This window comes from Leptodactylus fuscus, chromosome 3 (genome assembly GCF_031893055.1).
Source record: "Leptodactylus fuscus isolate aLepFus1 chromosome 3, aLepFus1.hap2, whole genome shotgun sequence".
Taxonomy (NCBI): domain Eukaryota; kingdom Metazoa; phylum Chordata; class Amphibia; order Anura; family Leptodactylidae; genus Leptodactylus; species Leptodactylus fuscus.
Window position 1 is genome coordinate 147,716,496 of NC_134267.1, and position 26,679 is coordinate 147,743,174.

Genomic DNA, 26,679 nt, shown 5'->3' on the forward strand with positions numbered 1-26,679 from the left:
GCTGTGACAGAAACACCAGGGGGATGCCCTTCCTGCGTGCAAACTCAGACGATATGAAAACCCCGTCCGCACCTGAGTCTGCACATGCCTTGGCAGGTATGGTACGGGTACCCTCCACTAGGTGCACTGTGAAAATTAATTTGGTGGGTGAGGTAGGCATGGCTAGTAATCTCCCACCAATGGACACTAGCGACGGCCATTTCCCGACTCCCTAGGGCAGTGAGAAGAGAGGTGTCCTGGCTGCCGGCAGGAGTAGCATTATGTAATCACGCTTCGGACGCCGGGAGGTGGCTCCGGCGCAAGAAACGTCCATAGGCTCAGCTGCACCCTGTATTGGCGGTGTGGGTGAGCTGGAGGAAGGGAATATGGGGGCCAAACGGATACGGTTTCGGCTGGCCGCTACTTCCAGCTTTCGGGCACTGTGCCGCAAATCAATGCGAGTGGCCAGGCTGATTTGCGCCTCTAGGGTCAGGGGTACCTCACGAGTTGCCAACGCGTCCTTGGCATGGGAGGACAATCCTCTCCAGAACACTGGCACCAAAGCCTTATCCGGCCAGTCAATTTCCGATGCCAGTGTCCTAAATTGGACTGCGTAGTCACTAACTGTTCCCGAACCCTGGCTTAGGTCAAGTAGTTGCAGAGACGAGTCAAAGGTGACCCGTGGACCCAGGAAGACCTGTTTCAGGGACCCTAAGAAGGTTACGGCGCGAGTAGTGACAGGATCGCCCCTCTCCCATAGTGGCGTAGCCCACTCTAATGCCCGTCCGGCCAGGAGGGAGATTACAAACCCCACCTTACTTTTTTCGGTGGGGAATGCGGCGGCCTGTACCTCAAAATGAATTGTGCATTGACTTATGAAACCCCTACATTCCCTCGACTCTCCTGAAAATTTATTAGGGAGAGCCAGACGGAGGGTTGCGCCCGTAGTTGGTGATGTCTGGGCCAAAGCTTGCGCTAATGCCTGTGCAGTGAGGGGGGCATCCCCTGTTGCTGGTGTTCGCTGTTCCAGCGATTACAGACGAGCCTCCAGCTGCTGCACGTAGCGCTGCAACTGTGCGTGTTCAGACATACCGGCAAGACCTCTGGCTCACACTTATGTTACGGTTCTGTGTGTTTATATAAAAAATAATGTTTTTATTCACTACTACAGAACCGCTGGACTGCAGGGCACTGCAGGGAGGTCCACAGACCCAGATGGGCGGCCGTGTGCCAGTACCAGGCAGCAGTGTGTCTGAACAGGGAGAAATGGAAATTCACCAGTTCACTTCACTGGATGAATGCGTCAGGGCTGCAGCAGTGTGAACGGGCTGCGGCAAGGTTGTACCAGTTAACTTCACTGGGCAACCATGTTACACCATGGAGTTTTACTCCAGTTATCCTCACTGGGTAAAAAGCTTTTTACAGCTTCAGTATTTAACAGACTGCAGTCAAGTTTCACACCAGTTCACTGCACTGGGGAAATAGTTTTGTGCAGCTTCAGGTGGACCGGCTGCAACAAGACTGCCAGGGGTTAACGTCACCCCTGTCAGCAACACAAAAAGCTCCGCACAGCTTGGAGCTATACCACACACCGACAGTGACAGAAAGCCTAGCTAAAGAGACCAAGCCTAGTACTAACAGTACTAGATGACAGCTAAGATAACCCCACACAGCGGCCTAGCCTAGCTACCTGCCTAGCTACTGGAAGCAGCCTGGAGCTCCTGTCATACCCTCCTGTCTTACGTGGTTTTTTGGATAAAGTGTGAGCACCGGGCGGGCGTCGCCTCACACCTTATAAAGGAAAGTCCCCGCCCATCAGGGCGGTGGCCATGACCTCTTCGGTCATGCTCAGTAGGGCCACGATGGGACTTAGTTTCTGAGCGACTTTGAAATGCCTGAGCATGCTCAGTAGGGCAAGATCTGGACTTATACTCCAGTCGTCTCACCGTTCGATGTCGAGGGCGAGAGTTGGGTTGGCCCGCAGGTGGCGCTGTGCGCCTGAAGGCAAACCTGCGGGAACCCATCCTAACAGCATTCTGCTTGCAGTGTCTGCTTCTCAGTTCCTGTATTACACTCCCCCCTCCTCACTCTGGCTGAACGGGACACAGAACACTTATGCAGATCAGATAATATGCTGATGCTTGTACAGAATGGACTCAGTGTTATCTGTGTGTTTACATGGAGAGATACCAGACCATGCTTTATCAGCAAACTGCAATTAGCTGAGATTGTCTTGCCGACAGGAGCAGTTTAATATTACTAGGATAAATAAATTCATAGTCGTGAAGCTATGTCATTTACCGAGATAAGAAGTATCCTATGTGTTAATCCAAGTTACAAACTATGTATGTGCCTAATTTCATCCAAATCCATTCAGTCGTTTTTGCGTGATTGACTATCAAACACACAAACATACAAACTTTCACATTTATAGTATTAGTAGGATACCTTCTTATAAAGGCCACACTCCTACGAAAGACCATTCCCAATTTGCAACAATCTGCCATTTGAGAATCACCCTGTGAAGTGCCTGGGCCCTCAAAATTCTTGATGGCAGCTTTACTGCACCATAATGTTCCTGGATTCATTGTTTTATACTACAGTATGTGAATGTTTAATACAGATTGCAGCATTACATACAGTAGTAAGGTACAGATAAGTATAAAATAATAACCTTTGACATAGAGAGAACATGCATAAATCATAGTTTGTTTTCATAATATGGAATTGCCATATTCAATTCCAGTAAACTCAAGATAGTTGTAATATGGAAGATATTAAAGTGAAAAACATGAAAAGGAAAATACCAGCCATACAGCATATTGCCTATTTCCTGCCTTTTGTCTTTGCTTTCATTGACCACACAGTTTCCACCGGCATTGATACGGCTGTTCATGGAATATTACCTGTGGCTGTGCAGGTACTTCTACGTTGTGGTGGTTTCTGTTTGTTCTGTGGTATAATCATGATCTCAGTGAGGAAGGGAAATCATTGGTATTATTCTTCCACCTCTTGCTGACAGCAAGTTACAGTCTCTTTTCTCCCACCTTTGGAAACTCTGTTATGGTCTATAACATGTCTGTAAGATATTCACTTTGCTAGTGGTTGTATACAAAATAACCCACATAGTGCTTGTTTGTACGATGTACACTACACATGAAAGTGGAGCAGATGTAGTTTAAATCTGGACAGAAATGTTGAACTTTTCTTTTGCTTCCTATAGAGGACTGTGCTTTCATATGAGTGTAGGAGGTTGAATCAGCAATTTCTTACCACCACTAGAGAAGTTCAGAAAGATTCATACATTCCCCTAAAGCCTCTCCTTTGCATCTTTTTCAGCCTTACCATGCAGCCAGCAGCCAAAGGCTTGTCTATCTTTTTTACATAGTTTGGAATTTAGTCAGTTTAGGCAAGCAACACTGGATAGAAGACATATAGAACAGAAACTGCATATATGTCATCCTACTCAGTACAAATATATATCTTTCACTGGATTTTACAGAGTGGGAAGGAGAATTAATGAATCATCTGAATTTAAATGTTCCCCTTGTTTTCTTGAAAAGTACAGATTTTTCTTACCTTTGTGAAGTATACTTTGCCCCTTACAGGATATAAAAACCCAAAACCCTAATTTGAGTGTGGTCAAATGAGATATGCTTTCAGTATAAAAAAAAAAGAGCAAAATGCAAGTCCAGCAGTCAATTCATCTAAACTAAATCAAAGGGTTTATTCAAGTAAAATCCATCAGAGCGAACAAAACCTAAAGTTCATAAAGTGGAATCCCTATGGGATATATACTGAACATCATCCATGAGTGGTTTGACAAATAAAGAGTCCTGAAAAAGAATAGGAACCAAGCTGTGCACAATATGACATTAGATGTTATATTCCACACTGTAAGGTGTGGAAAATACAAACAAGTGTTTTTATCTCTTAGAATGTGTGCTACCGTATATACTCGAGTATAAGCTGAGTTTTTCAGCACAGTTTTTGTGCTGAAAAAGCCCCCCTCGGCTTATACTCGAGTTAGGCAAAAAAAAAATAAAAATATATATATATATATTTTTTTTTTGGAGGGGGGGTCTATGACCAGCATAATAATAATGTATAGAATCTCCCATAAAATAGTGAAAAAAAAAGCTTTAAAAAAAATATAAAAAAAATAAAACAAATAAAAGTTTTAAATCACTCCTTTCCCTAGAATATATATAAAAGAAGAAAATGACTGTGAAACACATAGACATTAGGTATCCCTGTGTCTGAAGGTGCCCGGTCTACTGAATATAGGGGAACTGCAGTGCTTCTATAGGGGTTAATAGGAGCACTGCAGATACTCTATATTCAGCCAGGCTGAATTCCAAGTGGGGAAAAAAAAAAAACAGTCTTCGAGCTCAGGGAAGGGGCAGACAGACAACCAAAACACCCCCTCCCCTTCCCCAGCATCTACAGCACCCAAAAACTCCGACCATTTTAATTTTGGAAATTTTTCAGTAGCTGCTGCATTTCACCCCTCAGCTTATACTCGAGTCATAAGTTTTCCCATTTTTTGTGGTAAAATTAGGAGCCTCGGCTTATATTCGGGTCGGCTTATGCTCGAGTATATACGGTAAGTTGTATCTGTTCCTGCTATTAGTAATGATGGGCCCCTTTCTAATAGCCATGCTGTGTATCCACAAGAGGGTAATCTGGCACAAGTGGTTTCCATTTCCTTACTGGCATCAGTATCTGTAGATCAAGTTCTCTTGAAGAGGATGAGCTCTCTGACAGGAACACTTTAATTGTGTTTAGGTTGACATGATGCTGCATGGAGTACAGTATTTAGGATGACATGATGCTGCATAGAGTACAGTATCCCCAACAGTCTATTTGCAAACCACTTTGATCACTGGTTCAGTAATACCTAGACCTAGAAAGAGAAATCATTGTTATCCTGTATCGTCTATCCACAATGCCTCTCACCGCAAGCATTTTCTCCAAAGCGAATGCCGGATGTACAGTTTATCTGAGTTAGACCCTGCACTGACTTCCAATGTCAACCTCTTTGATCTGTCCCAGTACCAACACCATGCTGTCAGGGAACCCATCTGACTTCAAGAAGAAGAGCGCTAAGTAGGAAACATACATAACATTTTTACCATAAACCTCTATTAGAGATAATAGCTGAATTTCACAACACATAGTTTGAAAATAAGATGTTGCAGAGTTATCATTTTGTGTAGAATACATTTACCAAAATAGACATCAGAAATAAGTGACATTTCTAAATGGATATTCCGATATTATGTAAAGAATTCTTAATCATTGTGTTATAAACAGTTATACAGACTCTCTTAGTAACTTTGTCTTTCAGTTTCTCATAATCTCTAAGGTTTTCTGTCAGCAAATGGAATAGTAGGAGTCTATTCATACGGAGGAAAATGGTGAGGAATTTGCTGGGGAATTTCAGCGCTGAAAAAAAGCCTCCAAATGACTTCAATGGGTTCCTCTTTCTTCTAGACAGTTGCCCTCTTTTTTATTTCTTAATTACACTTCAATTATGATTATCTATTCCGGAATCCCCCCTTAAATAAGAAGCTATCAAACACTTATAATTGGGGTAGCATTAATCTAAAGCAGCATTCTTAATAAAGTACACCTTTTCTGGGGTATATTACTCAGTGTATGATAAGCTATTTTTTCTTTTCCCCGCCTCCAGACTATTGTATGAAGTAGAGTCACAGTACAATACTCCTCCTACAATGAGCGAGAGAACATTATGAATGCAGGTGACTAGCAGACACTCAGATGTCACTTTCTCTTCATCACGTTTTTGCATACTTTCCACGGACAAGGCCTATATCCTTGATAGAACTTACAAGTCATCGTTTCATCTATTTCACGAAAAATGCGGCATGAGACATCAGAAACAACCAGTAAAAGAACATAAGATGGGAAAAGAATATTACTGCCAGACTCAAGACTTCAGAGCTGAGATCAGTACTGTTGTGATGCTGGATATATGATTTGTAAGAGATCAAGACCTGAAAGAAACTTGGGACTTTTACCTTGTGAACGATTACGGCTAAATTGCATCCTAAGGACTAGTCTATTTCAGAAACTGAAGTCCATATTACTTCCCTTTATCACAGACCTGTGAGTGCGACCACAGCGCACAAATCAAGGTAGACCACAAGCCACAAAGAGAGACCACCCAGTCTAAACAAGTTCTAACGTCTCAAACAGTTAATTTTTATCATCAGAACGGACTTCTTTATTTTTTTGTCAAACTTTAAACACTTTCTTTAGCAGGTGGCACCTCAGTTTTATGTTTAAGTAGAGCAAGAAAGCGATAAAGTAGACTCCCCCGCTCTCTTTGATGAGAATGGAGCATTTGTGTCTTATCATGCTCTGTATCTGTGTCAGCATTGTTCTGGGATATGCCCTTCCTGGTAAGAATGTGGTTTCATACTTAACACTATGAGTATTTTACTGATCACTTACACATATATCTATATATAACTAGACTTTATGAAGCTATTTGTAGATCTTTCGGGTATTTATAGAAAAAAAAGTTTATGAGACGAAAACGTCAGAATTGAGATTTACTTAAAATTTGTATATCATTTAGGTCATTGCTTTGTGCATTAATATTCTATATTTAGAATTTAGTCAATGCCTGTAGTGTATTATGTTTCATGAAGATGATATTGTAATATTTTATTTTGTAAAGGAATAGATTTTCAGAATTTTTACTGGAATCATGTTATCTCCAGCTTCACATTTTATACCATACCACATTATACAATACTTAACCAGAAAATGTTACACTGTACTATACCTTTTCATGCCAAAACCTTATCTATTCTGCATTGTACCACTCCAAACTGAACAATACCTTATCCTATTTAATAGTGCCTGACCTCATTACCCTGTATCTTATCATATCATGTTAAAACATACCTTATCTGTGCCATAATACCATATTTTACAATACTGTTATATAAAGTATTATACAATATAATAGCTTATTATGTTATACCATAACTTACCATACCATATTATAGTATACCTTATTGTATCATATTATAAAATAACAATTTACCATATATTATATTATACATTACCATGCGATATTCTACAGTATATTACCCTGTTATACTAATCCTTATCATCAGATACCACAACTACTTTACAATACCTTGTACCTTAGCATATTGTACAATGCTTAAACCAAACTGTTCTATAGTATTGCTTACCACTGTTATACAAAACTTTGCCATAACTTATTACACTATACCTTAACATAATATATTATACTATACTGTGCTATACCGGATATATAATTATGATACATTTAATAAACATTCATTATAAGCGTTATATTTATATTACATTTAAGACCAAAACCCTGCATTTTTGTGCAAGTGGATTAGATACACATATACAGGAAATATGAAAAAGAGAGTTAGAGAAAGTAATTGGATTACAAATAATCCGAATTACAGAAAATGTGCAACATGAACAGCTGAAAAACATACACCTTGTACCACATCAGAATGCCATAACATATATGCTTGAAAAAACACTTATGTGTTAAAATACCCATATTACCTATTAGTGTTCATATACGTGCAGAATAGTATAGAAGGATCAGGCATATTGAACATCATTACATTTCCTACTTTACCAGATATTCATGTCCAGTCTGGCAATAATACATACACTGAAATTATAATATCTGTAATCTTCATAAAATATCATTGAAAATAATCTCCAAAAAATAATCTGAAAAGCATTGGCATCCATGTGCAAGTATAAGAATTGTAAATTCTTTAACGCTCAAAACTTTATACATGATATAATGATGGGTCTACAGCAAACTATGTAAAAGGCATGCAAACTCAAGAATTAATGAAAAATGGTAGCACTCGAATTCCCAGCACATGTATCCTGATGCTTCTAAGAAGTGCACTGGGCACCTACTTAGTAATGCTTAGTAACCTAATATGTAGTATGCTCATTGCCATTGATTCAGACCTCAGTAGTAGCCAATAAAAAAATGTTTCTCATATTGTAGCATATATTGCATATTACATATGATGCTCGTATTGTGCCATAAGGTATAATTTACCAGGATCACTACTGTTTATAGTGCTTTATAGCACCACACATGAGTACAATAGAGACCCATGTGAACAGCACTTTAACAAAATGGAATTGTTGTAATTTTCATTTATCAATAGAATTTATGTTAATTCTGGACTGAAGGCCATGATTAGAGCATTGTTTTGGTTGTTTATATTGCTATGTAACTTAGTGTTAATATTGTTAATATGTCATGTTTAGATTGGGGCCTTTATGTTTCTTAACCACTTCCGGACCACCCATAGACTATATACGTCCGGATAGTGGTTGCCTTGTTCTGACAGGACGTACCGGTACGTCCAGTCAGAACACAGCAGCTGCACAGAGATCGTTCAGCTGCTTTCACTGGGAGCCGGCTGTAACTTCAGCTGGAGCTCCCAGAGAGATTGCAGGGAAGGTTTATTCCCTTCCCTGCCATCTCGATCACTGTAACGATCAAAAATTAGTTGACTGAGACATATGAGAAAAATGTTACAGCCCTCAAAACCGCACATACAAAATAAACCTAAAATGTGTCTGGTCCTGGACCACAAATTGGCCTGGTACTGAAGTGGTTAATTATGAAGTCCAGTTGCAGTGCATAACTTAGGCTAGGTTCACATCTGCACTGGGCTCTCCATTTCTCAGGTCCGCCAGGGGACTTGAACGATGGAGAGACCATCCATTTAAACACTGGTTATCAGTGGACACCCACAGACCCCATAGACTATGATGGGGTCCATCAGGTATCTGTTGGATTGCTGCCATTTTTATACTGAAGTCTTCTGCAACGGAGACTCCAAAAGTAAGTAAGAGTAGGAAAATTGGAAAAGGGCCAATTTATAAAGTATCTGGACCTTCAGTTTTTGTGGGATGCATACTAGCACATACAAATTTTGATATGAAGAAAACAACTGTGAAAAAAAAAGCAAATCTAAAAAGAGGAGACGTCAGATTCATCCTTTATAGTTTTGCTGGCAAATTGTGCAGTATAGTCTGCTAAGCCTCTTGAAGAAAGCTATAGGAAATGGATGCATCAAAGTAATATTAATAATGTCTACTATGACAGCTTAAGGCTATGGCTCCATGTTGCGGACCCACAGCAGAAAAAAAATGCTGCATTTTACAGTACCAACAAAGTGATTGGGATATTAGCCAACATCATCTACACATTGTGGAAAGAAATGCTGCTGAAAAGCTACGTTTTCAAAAATGTAAACACTTTTGAAAAACGCAACATGTTAATTTTACCTATGGAAACACTTGCATTTTTCCTAAAGTTTTTTAATAGGGGAAGAAAAGTTTTTTTCTGCATCTTTTTTAGTTGTGCTTTACAATATGGGGCTTTTGTGTAAGAGAGAATATGCAGTTACTTTTTACTATCCCCATTATAGGTTTTATTAATTTCTCCAATTATTGGTTTTATGCTTTTGACCTTTTCTAGGTTTCATAACAGAGAACTGTAATTTTTGGAAAATTCGATAGCAAACTAATGAGCTTATGAAATCAACTTTCTCCATCTGTCAGTTAATGATCCCCATTTCTCGACCTAGATCAACAGATTAATAAAGGGATTGAAACGGGTTATTTGTTTTAATTATATGTTTATTAGAAAATATTAGCAGTTAGGAAGCAAAGTTTATAGTAACAGTATAGTATTATTATTAATAGTATTATTAGTAATAATAATAGTGTAGGGTAGCAAGACATACAGGTCATCCCCTGGGCAAACTGTTTAACACATCATGTGGCTCCAACATAACACAAACCAATACACTCCCTATATGGAAATGCACATAAACAAGTATTATATCTGAAAGATAACATTTATCCAAAGGTATACTCTAGGTTGGCCCATTTCCATATAATATCAAATCAAATCAAAAAAGCTTTATTGGCACGTCCGAATAGATATTTGGCATTGCCAAAGCTAGTAAAGTGTGGGGGGGGGGGAGTTGGACTCGAGTGGGTGAGTGGTGGGGGTGGGGTGGATGGTTTGGGGTATAATAGTCCATGGAGTCTCATCTTCCTCTTCGTTGGTGACCGTTATATGGGGAGGTGGGGTGGGGCGGGGCGGTTGGTTTGGGGTATAACAGTCCGTGGAGTCTCATCTTCCTCTTCGTTGGTGACTGCTATATGGGGAGGTGGGGGTGGGGTGGGGTGGGTATTTTGGGATAAATATAACAGTCCGTGGAGTCTCATCTTCCTCTTGTTTGGTGACAGCTGGACATGTATTGGGCAGCGATCTCCACAGTGTTACTTTGTGTTAGAAATGCTAAGCATTGTAGGAACATTTTTGCTTGGCTGTTCGATATTGTAAATATAGTTAAAAAGAAAATGAAAGCTGAAATTAATAGAGGGGGAGGAAATCATAGAAAACATAGGAATATAATGAATATTACTTGCCTATAAGATCTGTGGCCCTGTCAGCATTTCATAAAGCAGAATTATAATTTTTATTCATCCACTGCTACAAAAATTCTTAGAAACAGGAAGATGACGGACAGTGTGGTGAACTTTTTAGTTTCTAACGTGGATAAAAATGTCAACATTTTTTAAACAGTATTTATGTATTAAAATTCCTATAAAACTATATAACTATTGGAAATCCAGTTTTGAAGTAAGTAAGAAAGGTCCGTAGTATCTGGAAATGGAAACCAAGGAAAAATGGCTTCTTAGACTGAGACCACACATTGCAGAAACACAGCTTTTTTTGTTGCAGATTATGTTGCGGTTTTTTGAGCCAAAGCCAAGAGTGGACTGAGCATAAGGTAGAAATATCAAAGCTTCCTATATATTTCCCATTCCTTTTGTAGCCATTCTTGGTTTTGGCTCATAAAAACCGCAACAAATTCTGTAACAAAAAAGCTGTTTCCGCCTTAGCCTTATGGGGATTTTTGATTTCCACTGAATCAACGATGCAGGGGAACAGATTAAAGAGGACCTTCAACATCCTCAGAGATGTGCAGTATTATAAACTGCTAGAAAGTTGACAGTGCACTGAATTTAGCACACTCTCAGCTTTCCAAATATACGCCCCAGAGCTGGAGAGTTCTGTGCCATTAGTTTACTGTCAAAAAGCCGGGCCTCACTGCTTAGCATCAGCGCTGGACTGTGAGAAAAGACCCCTCTGACAGTACAAGGCTATAGAAGACTACTGTCAGGGGGATGTTTCTCACAGTCCAGTGACGACGCTAGGATGTAAGGCCCGCATTTCTGACAGCGCAGAGATATCAGTGCCAAAACTAAATACACTGATATCTTCAGAACCAGGCCACATACGAGAGAATCTGACAGTGCACTGAATTCTAGTGGTATGTAATACCGCATATCTCTGAGGACATGAAATGTACTTTTTAAAAAAGACCTATTTTTTTAATGACCTTACTATATTTTTATGTTTTGGAACACCATTATTCAAAAACTGGAAAACATTTCTGGAAGTTGAAATAAAGCAATAGATATCTATTTAAAAACGATATTGTCATATTCCAAAGTAATTTTGCATAGGAACAGAACAGTGAATTAGTAGATCCATCTAATGACAACAAAGGAACCTGAGTGACCCTGTTAACCATTACGGGGTACTTGGGGTATCTGTTATTATATTTGCTATTGTATTAGACTACAAAGTCTTGACAGATATGAACATAGCCTTAGAAATAAATAAGCTTAAAAGAGATGATTTTTAATACATTATATACAGAATTTGACAAATACTGTGGGTATATAGGCAAGAACAATCCTTCCATTGACTAAAATGACTGATTATTAGAGATGAGCGAACACTATTCGAAACAGCCGTTTCGAATAGCACGCTCCCATAGAAATGAATGGAAGCGCATGCGGGGGATTAAGCGGCCGGCCACCGGCAAAGTCTGCGTGTCGGCTACGTCCATTCATTTCTATGGGAGTGTGCTATTCGAAACGGCTGTTTCAAATAGTGTTCACTCATCTCTGCTGATTATGTAACAAATAACTGTATGGTATACTTCATCCAGAAATAAGACTGGATTTTATTTCTGATATACCCAATAATGACACAACTTGTCTAATAATCAAGTATATTTCTTGTTTACACATTATTCTTATGTCTATGTTTTTCAGTAGGAGAAAAAATTCTGTTTGTCCACTCTCCTCCAAGTCTCCTTCTAAAACCTGGTGAAAATGTTACATTCATTTGCAATATTTCAGCACTGAACTACACTCCAGAGGACATGAGCTGGTACAAAACTCAGAATTCAGCTGAAAAAATTGCAGACCTAAAGAATACAAAAAATGAAAGAATACGTATCATAACTAACTGGGTGCAGAGAGAAGCCAAACTGCTCATAATCAATGTCACCTTCAATGACAGTGGAAAATATTTCTGTAGCCACGTAAATATGACTACGGGTGGGCAGATCATTGTCAGTAATATGTCAGAGCTGCTTGTGAAGAGTAAGTAAAGTTTAATTCACTTGTTTAATTCTCTGGAAATTGATAACTGGTCCCATATTGCCATTATTACTTATGCATTATTGTGTCAAACTATATGGTCAGTACAAACATATACATAATAACTGTTCACTTGAGTGTGTACCGTGCCATAAATGTACATGTGAATGACGTCTATGCCTGTGTTATGAGCAAATTACATAGAAGCTGTGGTTGAACATTAATGGACATTATCCATTGATGTATTGTATTTGTGATAATGTTATTTTGTAGGGCTTATAACTATTGAGTTGACATGTTATTGTTATCATAGAATGACCAATATTAAAAAGAATAACAGAGTTCTTCAAAATTGCCCCTTCAGGAGATACTGACTGAGAAACAACTGCATAACCTGAGAACTGACTTAACCACTTCAGTACCAGGCCAATTTGTGGTCCAGGACCAGACACATTTTAGGTTTATTATGTATGTGCGGTTTTGAGGTCTGTAAAATTTTTCTCGTATGTCTTAGTCAACTAATTTTTGCGTCTTTTTTCGGGGACACATAGGGCTTTATTTTTATGTTATTTTTATTTTCAAATGTGTTTTAATTTTTTTTATATTCAGGAAAATATAAACAAAATAGGAGGGAAATTGTGTCTGGTTTTCAATTTATAATTTTTTTTTTATTTAATAACACAAAGTGTCACTGAAAAGCTTTATAATATAGTTTTTCCTCTCCGTTACGGTAATTTTTATTTTGTATGGTGTCGTCGGGGGTGGGGCTATAACCTTTAATAACGGCGTTTTATTAGCGTATTATTTATTTATTATTTTATTTACATTTTTTTAAAAACTTTATTATATTTTTATTTTATTTTTTTCCCAGATTGTGTCCCTATAAGGTGATAAGAGACCTTTGGGGACATCTGATCACTTTTTTTTTTGTACTTGAGGCTGATTTCTCCTATAACTGAGGCTGCTACATTTAATCTCAGTTACAGGAGAAATCCAACCTCTTGCACACTGCTACATGGTATACAGAGCTGATCTGAGTCCTGTAGGACCCAGCAGCTCTGGCAGGACACTGCTCCCGGCAGATCACATGTCTGCCGGGTCAGAGGGCAGCTGATTTATGACTGCGTCCATAGCTGTGTATACAGCGCTCATTGAGGACAGCTTGTCCTGAATTGGCTTAGGTAAGCAAAAATGCCGCCCTCCCCGGGGCCCTGGCATAGCGCCGCCTGAAGCGGTCGCTTCAGGTCGCCTCATGGGAGGTGCGGCGCTGCCCGCAGCAAAAAACCCACAGCGTCAACGCATGGCTGTTCTTCCTGCAGCGCTTTTGTCAGAAATTTTGCAGAGGTTTCCTCTGCAGACTTTCTACTTCAATTATACCTATGGGGAAACCGCTGGCGTTTCCGTAGGTATAAAGGTATATTCACACTGAGTTTTTTTGCAGGCTGAAACAATCTGCTTGAGGATTTAGGAAACTTTTTTGAAACTTTTTTTTACATGATGCATTTTTTGCTTCAGTACACTGTATGGACTTGAAGCTTCCCTTTAAAAAAAATGCTTGTGATTTGTGATGCAGTTTTTACAGTTTTTGATATTGCAATTTTTTGAGCCAAAGCCAGGAGTGGATTGAGCAGAAGGGTAGAAGTGTTAGAGCTTTCTATATATTTCCCATTCCTTTTGTAGCCATTCTTGGCTTTGGCTCAAAAAATGCAACAAAATCTGCAACAAAAAAAAGCTGCATTTCCGCAACGTGGGGTCTTAGCCTCAAACAACTGTGTCATGTTTTTACAGCCTCCCATTTCAATGGGTTTTTTAAGGAGGAATCCACCTGAAGATAAGTTATGTTGCTTTTTTTTCTTTTTCCTCTAGAAAAAAATTAGATGGAGGAAAAAAAACTGCTACAGACTCCTATTGAAATGAATGGGAGACGTTTTATGAGGTGGATTCTGCCTCAAAATCAACTTGCAAAAAACTCAGTGTGAACATACCCTATTGACATGCTGTGATTTCTAAAACCACAACGGTTTTTGAAATTGCTGAGTGTCTGCCATGGGTATTATGGTATTACTTTGCTGTGACTGTAAAATGCCATGTTTCTTTTTCCACTGCGTTTCGGCCACGTGGGGCCCTGACCTTAATAAACTCATTGACTACTAACTCATTTTATATAATAACATATTGTTTCTTTTAAAATCCTGATATAAATATATTCTCTTTCTTTTACCAGGTTTCCTAAGTACAGTGACATATTCAACCAATCCTATAGATTTACCAGGAGGTAAATCAGATTCACTAAAAATGTCCATTATATCTTCCTCCGTCATTTTGACACTTCTTCTGCTTCTAGCAGTTGGCTCTGCTATTATTTTAATTTGGTACAAGCAACGTAAGTTTTAAACCACTTTGAATATTTAAGAAAAAATATGATAAGTTACGACAGTTATCAAATATTATGAAAATATGATGATTTTCTTTAACCTCTCAGCCTTTCAACCCTTGCAATCTCGAGAGGGTACCATGGTGGCTAGGAAGCCTCCTGGCTGTCATGTACAGAAGCATATTAGGCCATGCTAGGAACAGGACCTAATACTTATTTTCAACGCAAAAGTATTCATTCAATCCCATGTTCAAGTCCCTTTGTGGGACAGTAACAAAAGAGGACATAAAAATTCTAAAAGCTTAAATACATAAGTTCAAAATCCCCCTTTCATAGCTGAAATATAAATAATGTAAACAAGAAATATCCTGGCATATACGGTGAATGTTGTTTTTGGTCATCTCATCTACAAAATTGCAATAAAATGTAATCAAAAAGTTGTACTTACCAGAGAACAGTACCAATAAAACTACAACTCTCCCTTTAAAAAAGAACCTATACATAGCTCTGTTAACAAAAAAAAAAGTTATGGATGTTAGAATATGGTATCCATAGGCTAGTTCTTCATTTTATAAAAGGACATTTTATTTAATAAAGGTGGTAACTAGAGATGAGCGAACACTGTTCGGAACAGCCGTTCCGAACAGCACGCTCACATAGAAATGAATAGAAGGTGCTTCCATTCATTTCTATGGGAGCGTGCTGTTCGGATCAGCTGATCCGAACAGTGTTCGCTCATCTCTAGTGGTAACACATAACAATGGATATGGAGCAGGCAGGTTCCCGTTAACCAGTTCCAGACCACCCATAGACTAAATATATCTGGGTGGTCCACTCTTCCACAAAATTGGGCCACATGCTTGATTACCAACCCTGCCTTCCTTATCATTGTGTACACAGTGCTCAGAGAACGCTGTATACACAGCTATGAGAGCCGCCATGATGCAGCCGCCCTCTGATCTAGCGATGATGTCATCAGTCAGGGACGAAAGTCTGCAAGATCTGCTGGATCCCAGATCAACTCTGCAGTTATGATCAGGAGAATCCACAAAACTACATGTATGACGTGGGTTACTCAAACAGATATTTTCTTATATGAAAATTATTTTGGAGATGAAATCTCCAAATAAGTATAAGTAGTTTATCATCTAAGGCTAACATCAGCATTCGAACCCTGAGGATTTTTGTCCCTGAATGTGCTTGAAAAATACAGAGAAGTCCTGCAAGCTGGACTTTTCTCTCCTCATTTTTCCTGCTTTGTTCGGATGGAAACCTGGCAGACCCCATCACAGTCTGTGGGTTCTGCGGGTAACCGCTTTTTAGGCTAAGGCCCCACATTGCGGAAATGCAGCTTTTCTTGTTGCAGATTTTGCTGCATTTTTTGAGCCAAAGCCAAGAATGGTTATGAAAGGAATGAGAAATATATAGGAAATCCTTATACTTCTACTCTATCCACTACGGGCTTTGGCTCAAAAAATCGCAGCAAAATCTGCAACAAGAAAAGCTGTGTTTCCGCAACGTGGGGCCTCAGCCTTAAGCAGATTATGTTTCTGGTTTTTGAGTCCCCAGTGAACCCAAAGAACAGAAAGCTGAACACTAGTGTGAACACTAGTGTGAACCTAATGTAACAATAGTCACACATTTTTTCATTTTTCTATATCAATTTAGTTTATCAATTGATAATATTATTAAAATTTATAATATTGTGTAAAGCACTTATTTAGGGAAAAATAAATTAGATTTTTTTTTTTACATTTTAGGGAAGAATATTTCACAGCCTCAGCAACAGGACTTGGTGAGTAGTATTCATGTTTTTTAAATGAACCTTTCAGCAGAAAAATCCGTATCAAACTAATGACTGTACCTTGTAGAGCTGCTTCTATACTTTATAAATACGCCTTACTTATTCCGCGTTACTGCTCCATTTTTATGAAAATCAGTATATTATTCTTATGCAATGTAGCTGAAAAGGACATTAGGGACATTTATTCTCCCACTGAGGCTTTACTCTGTGCTCCAGATAACTGCCCCTAACTTCAGACAAAGTGGAAGATGTCACTCAAGTAATGGGCGGCCATTAATAGGTGAATCATATACTGTGTAGGGGCTATAAATAGGGGGTTCATATGCTGTGTGGGGTTAAAAAAAAAGTGTAGAAGCCATAAAAAAGGGATTAGATACTGTGGGGGCCATAAAAAGACATCAGATACAATTTGGGAGCCATAAAAAGGCATCAGATATTATGTGGGAGCCATAAAAAAGGGTCATATATTGTGGCAGATGCCATAAGAAAGGGATCATATACTGTGGGGGTCCATAAAAAGTAGGGTCATATGAGGCGGGGGGCAAAAAAAGGGGGTCATATACCGTGGGGGTGCTAAAAAAAAGGAGATCATATATGGTTCTGTTAGGCCGGAAAAGTTTTTTTTTAATTAATTTTGAAACACCGAGCTCAAAAGGTTAGTCATCACTGGCTTAGGGTGACTGTATGTTTGTCAGATGAGGTGTGTCATTTGACTTTTAAAAAGGACTTGTCTCCAGGTCTCAAATGATTTTATGCCCACACCTTCTAGACTAAATGAAATTTTCTCTCCACTTTAGTGCTATCCTGTAACTAGTCTGCAAATAACTTTCTATTTCCATCTCTAAAATGCCACGAGCTATGTTGACACTCATAACATTAAACTGCAAATAAAAATATAATAAATATATGAATATAATGAAGACACTTTATCCACCTGTTACCTGTATTGTGTTAACTAACCCTGCATTTTATGTAATAGGAAAAGCCTCCTCAGGATCCTTCAATCTATACTGTAAACTATGGGATTTTACAATTTGGAGCTGGTCAACCCGATAGGAAGTCAGCAGAATTGAGGGTTTCGGAACAAGTGGAATATGCAACAATAATGTTCCCGCCACAGACACCATCCATGGAAGAGAAGAGGGGAAGGTCAACATAAGCTGATGAAACATGAGCTGGACTGATGGAAATCCACTTGTGAATGTTTAACATTGGCTGCTCTGGCAGTAATGCCTTTATATGCCACAATGAAAAAGCAATACTGTTCCACGTGACTGGAAGAATTGCTACAGTACTTTAGTATAGCACACTGAGTAATAATTCAGTCCATGTTCCATTAACCAACTATACAACCTCAGAACCAGTAATGTGTTAAAATATATTAATCCAATGGAAAGGTGTACTGGGATTCGTGTAAATAATAGTGTTTATTGTGTATAAAAAGGTGCATGTGTACTATTGGGAACCTATGGGGACAATTTACTGAAACTATCCAGTAAACATTTCCCTATTAGATAGCTCCAAATTATTTAAAGGAAAGAAAATTGACTGGAGGGGGATAGCTTATTAAAAGACGTGTGTTTCTTAATAACTTTGGCACCTGTTATTACAATGGATATTTTACTAAGCATGGCGTATCAAATGCCAGTCTTTATAAACTCCTCCAATAGTATACATTTAAAATGTGAAACCTATTTTTAATAGACCCTATACTGAGGTATAATTGCTGAAGTTACAGGCCCAAGGCCAGATTTGGACATCAAAATATAATCTGATTTTTTTGGCATAGTATTGTCCTGGAAATCTTATATGAATTAGATGTATATGTGAGGGCATAAATGTTGTGACATATAAACACATAAGTGCCTCTATTTACAAAGATTTAGGGACAGATTTATGAAAACTATTAGAGGCCAGGGCACCATGTGGCATTTTACAGTCCCTGCATAGAGGGACATTCCACACGTTGTGGAAAAATACGCGCAGCAGACTCACGGTTTTGGAAATCGCGGCATGTCAATTATACCTATGGAAAGGAAATCTCTGCCGACTTTCTGTGAAAATCATTGCTGCAAAAACCATGGTATGTTGCCACTGCATTTATTTCGCTCCTTTATGCCTTAGCATAAAAAGACTCTTTCTTTTGCGCATAGCAATGTCTGTGACCAATCAGAGTGGAACTTTCACTATAAGAAGTGAATGCTGTGTTGTGATTGGTTGTTGTGGGTGACAAAAGTCATCTTTTAGGCTAAGGCCCCACATTGCAGAAAAGATGTTTTTTGTTGCTGATTTTTTGAGCCAAAGCTAAGAATGGCTTCAAAACGAATGGAAAAGATATGGAAGCTCTTATACTTCTCCTTTCTGCTCAATTCACTCATGGCTTTGGCTCCAAAAACTCAGCAAAATCTGCAACAAAAATAGCTGCATTTCCACAACTTGGAGACTCAATCTTAGGCCCCACATTATGGAAATAGTGTTTTTTTTTTGTGCAGATTTTGCTGTGTTTTTGAGCCCAATTCAGAAGTGGATTTAACAGAAGGAAAACATATAAGCGCTTCCTTTATATTTTCCATTCCTTTTCAAGCCACTCTAGATTTTGGCTAAAAAAAAAAAAAAAATGCTGCGTTTACGCAACATTGGGCTTTGGCCTCAGACAGTTTTCATAAGTCTGCACCTAGGACAGTATTTCTACCATACAGATTTGATAAATGAGGCCAAGTGTGGTATTTGGTGTACATGAGCATCATCAGAATGGAAAAATCTCCACAGTACAGCTCAGGACTTGGATATACAGTAATTACAATCCCAACTTTTTCCTATGGTGGAAAGACTGACAATTATAACAAGGTAGTTGGAATTGTATGTTTTTGAAGAATGAAGTTAATGTGACTCTAGTTTTGCAATCAAACATGGCTGGCAGTAGAAGCAACCGTCTGAGTTACTCTCCAATGAAACCTGCAGGAGCTACAGAAACAGATGAAAACTGTTAATAGCATATCCTGTGGATATGCCAGAAGTGATTTTGGTTGAAATACTCATTAAAGGGTATAATTATGTTATGTACATTTATTTTTCCACTGTATAACATATACCAAGTGCTCTTAATTTCAAAATGTGTATTTATTAAAGGGATTCTATCATTAAAACAAAGTTCTTAAACTAGCAGCACATAGGAATAGCCTTTAGAAAGGCTATTCATCTCTTATCTTTATTTTGCAGGTCAGCGCCGCCGTTTTTGAATTTTTCTTTTGTTCTTCATTATGCTAATTGTGCTCAGAAAGCACAGGGGGCGTTCCCCCTGGTCTCAGAGCAAAGCGTTGTCATCCATTCCTAGGCTGCCTCTGTCTTCTGCTGCTGCCACGTTTTCTCTTCACTCCTCTTCTTACACAAGACCACTGCAAAATGGCCGATAAAACAGCCGACTGTGCATGTACTGTTGCCATTTTGGGTCTGACTGGGGTGCCACCAGTAAAATTCATTTTGTGGCCAACTATATAGCAAAACATACATATTGCCTGAAACTTGTTTGCAAATTCCTAAAATGTCACCAACGTAAATGTATTTCTCAATAGTAACTTTCCCCCTAGCTCTTGCCTTTCATTATTTCTAAATGTGAAGCTGGGGCCAAGGGAAAAGGGATACTGGTTGGCCTGTCAGCACCTAGATATAATCTCAGCCACCCAATTTGTCTACCGTATAGAAATAAACTGGGTGTCTTAAAAAAAGATAAAATCTGATCTGATATATTATGCTGAGATGCTATATGATGCTATATTCCAAAAAACTGCAAGATGTGAGAAATTCATACATACCACACATATATATATTTACTGGTGTGGTTGTTAAAAAAACACCAATATCGCAGAAATGTGCCAAACAATTTTGTGTATCCATATTTAATAAAAATATTATTTTCTATCCCCATATAAAAATTGTAGAAATGAATATATTCATCTCTAATGATAATCATTATTACTACTATTTTAGTGTGTAACGGATATCGCTAGAGGCATATTTTACTCTAGAAAGACAGGGATTGGATGTAATGTAAACTTTATTCATGACTTTGTGTATATGTTATGTAAGTGTTTGGTGCAACTCTTTTGGCACTGCGACTTGGACAATGGTAAACATCTGGGAGACGCTGCCAATAAGTTTCTTAGTTATGTTCCGAGGGGTATTACACAAGAATACCCCTCTAGTAAGCTCAAAGTGGTATTACATTATCCCTCTATGTGACAATCAGAGAGCAAAGGTATAGTATACGCTCTGAATGATAGGAAAAGGGGTAACATGGGCAAAAATACACTTTGCAAATACTTTGGGGGAAATGCATTGAAAAATAGTGATGATTTTTTAATGTGTAATCAATACTCTGATCCAGGTAAAAATTCGACCAGGCCATTGGTTTTTGAGTGGTCTGGACTTAAAGGGATTCTACCATTAAACTACTTTTTTTCTAATTACCACGTCGAAATAGCCTTAAGAAAGGCTATTCGTCTCCTACCTTTAGACGTGGTCTCCGCCGCGCCGTTCCGTAGAAATACCGGTTTTAACCGGTATGCAAATGAGCTCTCCGCAGCAATGAGGGTGGGCCCCAGCGCTGAAAGGCCGATGAGCGCATCCCCATTGCTGCCCAGAGCTCTTTCCTGCGCCGCCTCCTTCTTCTGCAGCAACTCCGCCTCTTCTGGCTTCTCTTGCTCTTGTAGTTCGATACAGGAGCATAGAGAGGCCACCCCAAAATGGCTGCCGGCCAGCAGAAATTAGGACGCGCTCATCGGTGTTTCAGCGCTGGGGCTGCCCTCATTGCTGCGGAGAGTTCATTTGCGTACCAGTTAAAACCGGTATTTCTACGGAACGGCGCGGCGGAGACCACGTCTAAAGGTAGGAGACGAATAGCCTTTCTTAAGGCTATTCCGACGTGATAATTAGAAAAAAAGGTGGTTTAATGGTAGAATCCCTTTAAGAAGAGAACATTATACACAATGGGGTTATTCATCATCTGCCCTTTTTTGGCTATATATTTTTTTCAGGTGTGCCTTTTCATAAACTAGATTTACTATGGTGTATATGATGTAGGCACATCTACTTATTGAGCACGTATTGGCATATAAAGGTGAATCTCAATGAACTATGTGCACTTTGCTCCTTTGTTAAAAAAATGCAAGTACTCATTTTTAATGCACTCTGATCAGACAGACTTTTTTATGCAGCCTAAATTCTGGAGTGCATTTGCACTTATATTTGTCCCTTTTCAAAGAGACTCAAACTACAATATGAAAAGGATCTCCACTAAGTTCTAGCACCTAGTTAAGGGTGCCCTCCGCTGGCCCTGACTAAAAGACAACAAGAAGTTTGTATGTTCTCCCTGTGTTTGCATGGGTTTCTTTCAGGTACTCTGGTTCTCTCCACGCTCAAAAGACATACTGTTAAGGGGCCACACGGTGGCTCAGTGGTCAGCACTGCAGCCTTGCAGCGCTGGAGTCCTGGTGTTCAAATCCCGCCAAGGGCAAAAAAACCATCTGCAAGGAGTTTGTATGTTTTCCCCGTTTTGCATGGATTTCCATCCCATATTCTAAAGACATACTGATAGGGAAAAATGTATATTGTGAGCTCTATGTGGGGCTCACAATCTAATCAGTAAATCATTGCAGAATATGTTGACGCCATACAAGTAAGTAATTTAAATTAATGAATAAAATCCTTACAGTGAAAGTGATTAATAATGCTCACAGTCCCCAAAATGGTATCAATAGAAGTTGGACTGCTCTACAAAAGAAAAGCCCTTACACATAATTGCAGATGGAAATATAAAAGAAGTCCCACGCGTTAGTGGCACCCAGGGGACATCCCGTGCTTTTAATTCACGGCTGGCCGGTTGCAGCATGGTCAACAACTGACCTTAGTCTTATTTTAACATTCAGAGTAGGTTAGATTCTGCAGGATAAAAACTGTGACACCACATGATAGAAGAATTCTGCAGTTGCTATTTAGCTCAAAGATAATTTCCTATCTAAAGCTAAGGCCTCATGTTGCAGAAAAGCACCTTTTTTGTGATTTTTTTGAGCCAAAGCCAAGAGTGGCTACAAAAGCATTGGTAAATATATAGAAAGTACTTATACTTCTTCCTTCAGCTAAATCTAGTCTTGCCTTTGGCTCAAGAAATTGCAGTAAATTCTGCAACAATAAAAAGCTGCGTTTCCGCAATGCAGGACCTCAGCCTAAGTGTTTGGCAAGATTTGGGCACTTGAAATGTACAATCCAAATAGTTCTGAGACAGGTTCAACTCGATTATTACAAAATGTTTGGCTTTCCCCAAAACTGAACACTGAAATTTGTCTCGGAGAAACTAAAATGGCAGACAAGATGTATCACATAGTGAAAATATATAACAGATACATGTGTGTGACATGCTAGTTAAAGGTAAGTTCACACTGAGTAAACGCTAGCTTATTTTGTAGAGTAAAATTACACTTGTAAATTTTGCTATCCCATTGACTTCAATGATATTTTTTACACATGTAAAAATACGCCTGCTAAATTCGCTTGTAAAAATACGCCTGTAAAAATGTGCCTGTAAAAATGTGCCTGTAAAATGTCATTGAAGTCAATGGGAGTCTTATTTTTACACGTGTATTTTGCAAAAATACATGCGCGTTTACTCAGTGTGAATGTGCCTATTAAGGGTGTGATGTAGTAAACAGTTAGTAACTAACTTTGGTCAGTAGGTGGCAGCTACTTGATAAATGCCCATAGGGAATTAATGCAATTAATTATTGTGAATGTAAATATTGTACTTGGATGCAAAGTCTGATTAGAGGTAATTACTGGGACATTTTGGACTCCTACAAGCCTGGCAGTGTGCTGGGATTGCAGTTTTGACGCCTTGCACTGGAGATAGTCATCTGCATCATCCCTTACCAGGAAAGAGGAAGAGAGTTCTGTGTGGAGAAGGGTCCTGGGCTGCAGCAGGAGGAGATGTGCTGAGGGGACAGTGAAGACCTGAACTGTGCTGGATGGAGACCTGATATGCTGGATGGCAGCCTGTGCTGTGCTGGATGCTGGCTGTGGACTGAGTCTGGAAAGCTCTGTAGCTGAGAAGGTAAAGGAAACCACAGGAGAGAAAGGCCTCAAGGACTTATAAGTACGGCTTGGCCGCGTCCACGTATTCCATGTGGTGATATATAAGGGACTCTTACGCTGACACCTTATCATCTGAGAAATTAGCCTGTCTGTTAAGTGGAGAGCTGGAGCAAAGGCCTGTAACTGTACTTGTTTTGTTTTAAATTCTGATTTTATTAAACATTTTACAATTATACAAAGTTCGTTGAAACAGTCAAGTACAGATACTGATTAAACAGTCCAGTGAATGGTACAGAGTAGTAACTGAAAACAATCATGGATTAGAAAATACATTTGCAAATGATGAGATCTAAAACATTCCGCGTATTGAAAACAACTATCTTAATGAAGATAGATAGAATGGGTGTATTTAACAGTAATGGAAGTGTGATTGGAGATGGGGGAAGTGTAGGGATCAATATAGAACATATGGAGGTGGGTGGATTTAAACTAAGATGAGGGAGGAAAGGGGTTCAGTGGGGAAGTGGTATATTGGGCAGTGTTATCAAGTCGGTAAGAACATACTTTATGTAGATGTCTACGAGGAAGAAGCCAGGTCCTCGTACATATCCCACCAAGGGGTCCAAATTTTTAGGTAAGTAGCACGAGTGCGGGATGACCAATGCATTAATTCTTCATATCTAGCAATCTGAAGAACTTTATCTAACCAGAGTCGGATCGTAGGAGGTTCCGATTGAAGCCAGAACAGCGGCAGTAGAGATTTGGCCGCTTCAATGAGGTGAGTAGAGAGATTCACTTTCGAGGGGGAGTATTGGGTCGAAGGTTTGGAGAGTAAAACCATTTCAGGTGTCAGTTTAATGCGTTTTTTCATTATACTGACACCTGAAATGGTTTTACTCTCCAAACTGTAACTGTACTTGTAAGTGAAGATACCATTTCCCTGTGGATTACAAATAGTATTGCGCAATACTTAGTGTGCACCCCAACGAGGGACCGATCCAGGAGAACTGTGTACTTAAAGGACTTGTATCTGTTCCCTGTTAAGTAACTGTGGAAACTAGGAGTATAGTTTTCTGCAATACTCTAGTCTATATTAGTTTGTATTTCTTCTCTGTTATACCTTGTTACATATCTTCCCAGATCTCAATTCTCATCCTCCTGCTCATCCCCGCCGCCTACACTGGGCTAGACTGCTGCCGCGAAGGTTTCTATAGTAGCCGCTAGCTCTCCCACGCCTCCCACACAGCTCAGTGTGTCCAGGCTGCTGCAGGCTATGCTATGTAGCCTGCAATAGCACTGGCACGATTATGCAATACATAGCAATACATTACGATTGCAATGCATTGCATTGTTCAGGGCACCCCCTGCTGGTGTACAACGGTATTGTTTTGCAAGCTGCTGGATGCAGCCTGCAAACCTCATTAGCATTAAAATAAAAAAACAATACTGTGAAACACACACATTACCTATCCCCACCTCCGAAATCCCCCACTCTACTAACTAAACTAAACATTACGCCTGCATACACTCACACTATTAGGCAATGCATTGCAATACATTACTATTGCAATGCATTGCATTATTCAGCGCACCCCCTGCTCTTCTTCACACCCACTAAACGCCCATGTATTTGCTGAAAATACACGTCTACAAATACAGGTGTACGGGTCCATTCACACAGCGTAACGCGGCGCTCATTTGGTGCTTATTTTTACGCCAAGCGCCGCGTTATGGAAGCGTTTACGTTAACGCAGCGTAAACCCGATCGTAAAATTTCACCCACGACTCGATTTACACACTTCTACAATCACCGCAGACGAAGTCGCAGGTAGCAGCTAGTATCCCATGAAGGGATAATTTTTGGTGTAACCAAAACTTTGGAACAAGCCATCCAAACATGAAACAAATCTTAAGGGTCGCCCATTTCTACTGGACACACAGCAAATGTGCCAACTTTATGTAGTCAAAATATGAAACCTTTAACTGTTTTGTATTATACATCAATATCTCATTAAGGGCTGTATTTTGACGTTTAATTGGTTGTACAAGGCAATCCTAATAGTCATGATCATGACAATGGCACTGAGGATGTCCGCTCTCCCTCCTGATCTTCATACTTACCACTGCTGCCACCCCTGACACCATCCCTCTCAACCCCCACCTTCCCCCCGCTTCTTACCTAAATAAAAACAAACAAGAGAGGTTGGATAAATTGGCCACAGCAGCCGTTTTATTACATAAAATACAAACAACAAATTTTAACCTTTCTTTATTAAAACATCCTTTCTGAGTAACTAACTAACCATACCCCACTTCTCTTATCTAAATAAAATATAATTAATATAAATATTAGTGCAAATAACAAAGAGGGGGGGAAGCCCTTGGAGCTATAGATCTGACCGCCAGACTGACCATCATAAACAAGTTACCCCCAGCCGCAACCACAGGCACGGGGGCACCATAAACTGATGGCAGTACCAAGCGCAAATCACTCCCCGGGACGCCACCCAGCAGGAGTCCAGAGGCAGCCAGACCACTCATACACAGTGATTACATAATTGGGGAGAAATACACCCCATGTGTTTTTCCCCACCCCCAAGGTTTTTGCAACTCCAAGGACCTCCCACCCCGCCACCAGGCGCAGCCCTTGACCCCCTCAAGGCTGCGACCCCCCCACCAAAGGCAATGCACGCTCTACACCCCCCTGAATGCCCAAGGCCCACAAATCAATGCCCACCGCATTCAGGTGCACCCCGTCAGCTAACCAAAAACCACCCTGCAGATCCTCCAACTCCCGATGGCGCACCGCAACCCCCCCGTGCTTAATCACAAAGGCCCCAACCGAACGATTTGCCTTCTACCGAGCCCGATTAATCTTAGGGACCGACCGAGCACCCCT

The 26,679-nt window shown here is 39.6% G+C and overlaps 1 protein-coding gene across 1 annotated transcript; it reads left to right on the forward strand.

The window, feature by feature from the left end:
- The first annotated feature begins 6,334 nt into the window (after window positions 1-6,334).
- PDCD1 (programmed cell death 1) lies at window positions 6,335-17,861 on the forward strand. The gene is made up of 5 exons (XM_075269548.1): window positions 6,335-6,407; window positions 12,193-12,522; window positions 14,744-14,902; window positions 16,654-16,688; window positions 17,677-17,861. The coding sequence occupies exons 1-5, from the start codon at window positions 6,335-6,337 to the stop codon at window positions 17,854-17,856; spliced, it is 777 nt and encodes a 258-aa protein (XP_075125649.1). The 3' UTR covers window positions 17,857-17,861.
- The last annotated feature ends 8,818 nt before the right edge of the window (window positions 17,862-26,679 follow it).

Excerpts from the sequence above, each read along its gene's own strand:
- PDCD1 (XM_075269548.1), top strand. The coding sequence starts at position 6,335 with ATGAGAATGGAGCATTTGTGTCTTATCATGCTCTGTATCTGTGTCAGC. Across the intron at positions 14,903-16,653 it reads TTTAATTTGGTACAAGCAAC|GGAAGAATATTTCACAGCCT; the intron begins GTAAGTTTTAAA and ends TTTACATTTTAG. Across the intron at positions 16,689-17,676 it reads AGCCTCAGCAACAGGACTTG|GAAAAGCCTCCTCAGGATCC; the intron begins GTGAGTAGTATT and ends TTTATGTAATAG.